The sequence below is a fragment of the Pelobates fuscus genome, chromosome 3, assembly GCF_036172605.1.
Source record: "Pelobates fuscus isolate aPelFus1 chromosome 3, aPelFus1.pri, whole genome shotgun sequence".
NCBI lineage: Eukaryota > Metazoa > Chordata > Amphibia > Anura > Pelobatidae > Pelobates > Pelobates fuscus.
Genome location: NC_086319.1, coordinates 190,770,896 through 190,775,922, shown reverse-complemented (window position 1 = coordinate 190,775,922; position 5,027 = coordinate 190,770,896). Strand labels below are relative to the sequence as shown.

General features: G+C 37.2%; 1 protein-coding gene across 2 annotated transcripts in view; it reads right to left on the bottom strand.

Moving 5' to 3' along the window:
• Positions 1-201: 201 nt before the first annotated feature.
• FAM114A2 (family with sequence similarity 114 member A2) overlaps positions 202-5,027 on the bottom strand; it is a 75,135-nt gene continuing 70,309 nt past the window's right edge. For both annotated transcript variants that reach the window (XM_063447846.1, XM_063447847.1), the window contains exon 14: positions 202-3,670. In XM_063447846.1, the coding sequence (XP_063303916.1) occupies positions 3,584-3,670 (87 nt within the window). In that variant the 3' untranslated portion in view covers positions 202-3,583. The remainder of the gene's footprint in view (positions 3,671-5,027) is intronic.

Below are 5,027 nucleotides of genomic sequence, written 5' to 3'. Positions count from 1 at the left end.
ATTGTGAGAAATGGTGTCCAGAACACAGTATTCTGCTCCATTAGAATAACCTATCAACTTCTGTGTACTGTAAAAACCCGTTAAACCAGAGACTTGCTGAATATTTACTTGCTTGCAGAACAAGGAAATTCCCAGCAGGCCATGTTCTGCAACATATTTCTAATAATTACACAATACACAAATTAACCACGCTCACTCCGATTTTGTTAAAGGATAAAACAAGTTTATTTTTTCATACATACAAATTACAATTACACATACATCTAATATATAATTATACGTACAGAAAATACAGTTTGCTTCTGAGATGTAATAGAAATTCAACAAAGTAAACTTCATAAAAATATAAACCCACCAGAGTAGAAAGGAGGTTTGGCATCAATGCTTTGGAGAAACCATGTCACAAAAGGTATATGTTAAAGTATTTGAGTAGGTTTTAGTAGTTTAGAACTTGCTTGCATTTTTTCCCTCTAAGCCAGGGGCATTAAACTGTGCCCCCAGATGTGGTAGAGTATAACACCTATAATTCTCAGAAAACTCACAGGCTAGAAGAAAATGATGGAAGCGGTAGTTTCAGATCATGTGACACATTTTAATTTTAGCACTCTCTCTCTAAGCCATCTTTCATGTTAAATCAAGAATGGCTACAGAAACTGGGATGTATTATGTGCGCTACAGAAGCACAGTAATCCTGTATATACATGCAGAGTTTGGCAGCGTTCTATTGTGGGTTGGGTCGCAAATATCACAGACAAACATTTTTTTCCCACATTCTCCTGTTTGTTGTTGCATGGCATGTACATTGCTACAAATCAAATATGGTTTCGTCCTGGGCAAAAGTTGAACCATTTATTATTTTAAAACAGAATAAGCAACTGAAATTGTTTGATTTAATTATCTTTTAAAAAATATTAGAATAATTCTGTAGTGTGTCACTATCTGCCAAGCCATCGATGCAGACACCATGGGAGACATTTATCAAAGTGTCTTGGTTCTGAAAAGTAGTGCAAAATTGTAAAACAGAAGGAGTTACAAATGATATGAAGTGCACATGCAGGACTGGGCACGCAGGCAGCATTATTAGGGAATTTGATGGTTATATAAGCAATGTCTTCGCTCACTAAGGAACCTTTATCAAGCCTGATAAATCCTAACTGAACAAAAACCACGGTTTATGTGACCATAAACTGTACTCTTTATTTTCTTCTCCCTGGGTGCGAGTCCTGCCTGTCTGTGTACCTCTGTAAAGGAATCTGTCTATTTAAAGGGGGAGGTTAACTTATGTGTTATTGTGTTGCCTACCATTCCAGTAAAGGATTGGTAAACAGTGCCCTAACTGTGTGCTAAGGGTGCGGAAATGCCTTAGCCAGTACATGTTATTCTATTCTATTTAAGGATCTACAAGCCGGCTCTAATAAAGAAGATACATTGGGTGTGACACCATATTCCAATCACTCTGCTTTATTGAAGGAATACTATAGGATCTGGAATACAAACGTATTCCTGATCCTATAGCGTAAAGAAAACGTGAGGACCCAAACACTCAATTGCCCCCCCCCCCCCTTAAAAAGGTAATAAACTTACCTTTTTCCGGGGCTGTGCGGGTCTCCCCCCACTCTGCCAACTTGGCTGAGATCAGAATTGATGATTTAAGCCAATCCAATGCATTCCCACAAGAAAACATGGGAGAATATTGCGCATGTGCGGCAAAATGCTGTGCTGCCCAGTCAGCATCTCCTCATAGATATGCATTGATTCAATGCATCTCTATGGGGGAACATTCAGCTCCTCTATGCAGAGCATGGAAATATTAAATGTAATTTTTGCATGACCCAGGAAGCAGCTCTAGTGGCCATCTGAGTATCTGTCACCAGAGGTAAACACTATAATAAACACTGCCTTTTCTCACCAAACACCTGGTGACTATACCAGAAACACATACCAGAATAGGTCATCCAGATGCTCAATGCAATTCCAAGAATTTCCAAAATGTCTATTCTTGCAGATTCTTAGTCATGCGAGTTGTAGAGAGGTACACGTTTGCAAATTTGAGACACCAAATGCCAGGAAATTATGGATCCTACGATGCCTATTGATAAGTTTGAGTATGTATATAGTACTCAATGAAATATATTTATCTTGTGTTTGGTGTTCTAAATAATACAGTCAGAAGCAAATTTTAAACCAACAAGTAATAGTCTACCAGAACAGCTAATACAATTTCAAGAATAAATGAACAGCTACATAATTTCAAAGTTACCTAAAATGCAAGACAATTAAAGCTGTTATTTATCTGAGAAAAAGTTAGAAATTACTCCCAGTAAAAGCTTTAATTCAACTGCAAACAGCATTGTTTTCGTTTAACAGTTCCTGGTCAGAAATAAATAGCTGATGTAATTATTCTATTTTACTGGCTTGTGTTGTGACTTATCAAAGGCTACTAAAGCATTGCTCCTTAAATTGTTTCTCCTGTTCGTAATCTGAGTTACAAGATTTAAAATCAGAGTCTATAAGAAATGTATAAAATTCGACACTAGGACAGCATTCTTAAAGTAGCAGTCACCATGGAAACAAATGTAATGCTGCTGTGACTGTTCTGCTTTCAGAATATTGCTCCATAATCATTATTTATACATAAACATACCACAGCGCTTCAAAATACAAACAAAAAAGTTGGGAAGCACATCAAGCAGAAACAGGGATAAAGAATATATATTAGAATCTGTCTTAAATCATTTATCAAATATCTCTCATCTTCCAACACACCAGAACATCTCCAGTAAACAGACTGTGTAGCACATGAATGGTTGTGAGATTTTTTTTTAACCCTTTGACAGTCATTACTTTATAGAAAAGTATACTAATCTTTTATAATTTTATAAACAATCTCTCCATTAGTCTATTTTAGTCATACCATGGTTGTGTATTATATACTGTCACCAAGCTGCAGTTAAATAAATGTCATAAGGACATATTGTGTTACATATAGGTAAGAAGCATAGTCATTTTCTTAGGACTACAGAACTACAGACATCTCTCAGTGCTGAATGTTCTGGTACGATTAGTCATTTAGTCAGGCATGTTATACTATGACTCACTTTTTCTAAGCTGTTGAATAACTAATTATTGCATGACAACAGAGAAAAGGTCAATGCAGAGAAAACAATAAGATCACAGACAATGTCCCAGCCAGCAATTAGTATGGGTGTTTCTATTACAATTCATAGATAAAGCTTTGCTGAGTCTTAGCATCCCACTTGTGTCATGATAGCGTTAAATATCCACAGCTGCCTGCTATGAAAAGCCAGACAACGATGTTGGTATTAAAAGACAATATGACAACAAAAAATCATCACTTGGGTCAAACCCAATTTTCTTTCATTAAACACATGGCAGCTTTGGTTTTTTCTGTTTGCACACACACTCTTAAGCTTTTGGGTCTTCACTAATGAGATATTCATAAAAATGTGAAGAAATCCTTGGGGCACAATGTGTTGCAATGAAGAGCACATCTCACCAGAGAGTCAGGTATGATCCAAGTCAATGCACAAAATAACAACTGTCACCCAAATATTCAATAAGGTTAAGTTTGGCTCTGGATGTGAGATATTTCAAGGACTGGCAAAAGAAGTTGGAATGCATCTTGGATGTAGGAAGCACTGTTGGAAGCCTAAAAAGAAAACACTATAAATTAGAGAAGGTGGATTTTACCAATAGATTGCACACTATTTTCACACTTCTGATCACATATTTTTCAGTTTGAATAAATCTGAATAAATCTAAGTAGATTTGTATCTATAGAATTCTTCACTTACAGCTTGGTCACAGTAATGGGAGTCTAAGCATCTGAATTATATTAAAGGGTTTCTCTATGCACAATTACACATTTGCATAGTTGCAAAGGTGATGTTCATAGAGCAGCCCATGTCTACTCTCAGCTCTTATAATGGCCCGAAAAATGCAGTGATTTGTAAAACTCCTTGCAGCTCTAAGACTTCTTTTACGAGCTGTCGGACAGACAACCCAGAATGAAGCCCATCTAAACCTGTCCCTTAGAGCTGTCAATCAGACAGCCCAAAAAGAATCTTGCATAGGCATGTGCACATTTTGAAAATATATACTTGTTCAATGAGCTAAAGAAGCAGCTCAATCTACTCGTTCTGACTCATACAATGATATCAACTAGAAATATTATAGGTATAGTGTCTCCCCCTCTGCATTCCATCATGGTCCAGTGGATTCAGACAACAGTAATGACTCCTTCCAGTCCTGGCACTCAGTGAGTGAGAGTATAGGCTGGGCTAACTGACTGATTAACCAAACACTGTAATCACAAGGGAGCACTTAAAATAGTCTGCACGTGTCTTAAGTGCAGACCATATGCTCCAAGCCACAGACCAAAGGTAAGTGCTGCAGGGCTAAAGAAAAAGAAACAAAATTGGTGCCTGTCCCAAGCATGGGGCAATAGGAGTTCCAAAGCCCTGTCTATTCATTTTGTCCAAGTTTCACATCAGTGTATGCATGTCACTTGCACAACTTAGCTGAGCTCTCTCTCTCTTTCCTAGGAGATAGACAAGAGCTGCAGACTAATGACCAGAGCTGTTAGTAAACTAGCAGCTGTGGTATAGTTTATAGAACAGTGTCACTCATCCAAAGTCATAAGTGGAACTGCACAAACTAGTTATCCACAAACCCCTGCTGGACAGGTGTGTATGGAATAAGAGTCTCTTCCTCATTAAATAAATAGTGCATCAAGGGTAAGATGCTTTTTTTCTATCCAATATCTTTAAAGTGCATTAAAACATTTTACTTTATAGTTTTCCTTTAAGGTCATGTGTGAAAACCTAATTTGCATACATTAAGTTTTATTGAAGTGACCTACTCCCCCACAATGCCATCTCACACAGCTCATATTCATGAGCAAACTCTCATTGAAGAGACTTTGCACATGTGCAAACTGTTTCAAATCCGTTACTGAACTGATAATCATCCTATATAATATAATACTGCACAATCTCTGAAGCGGT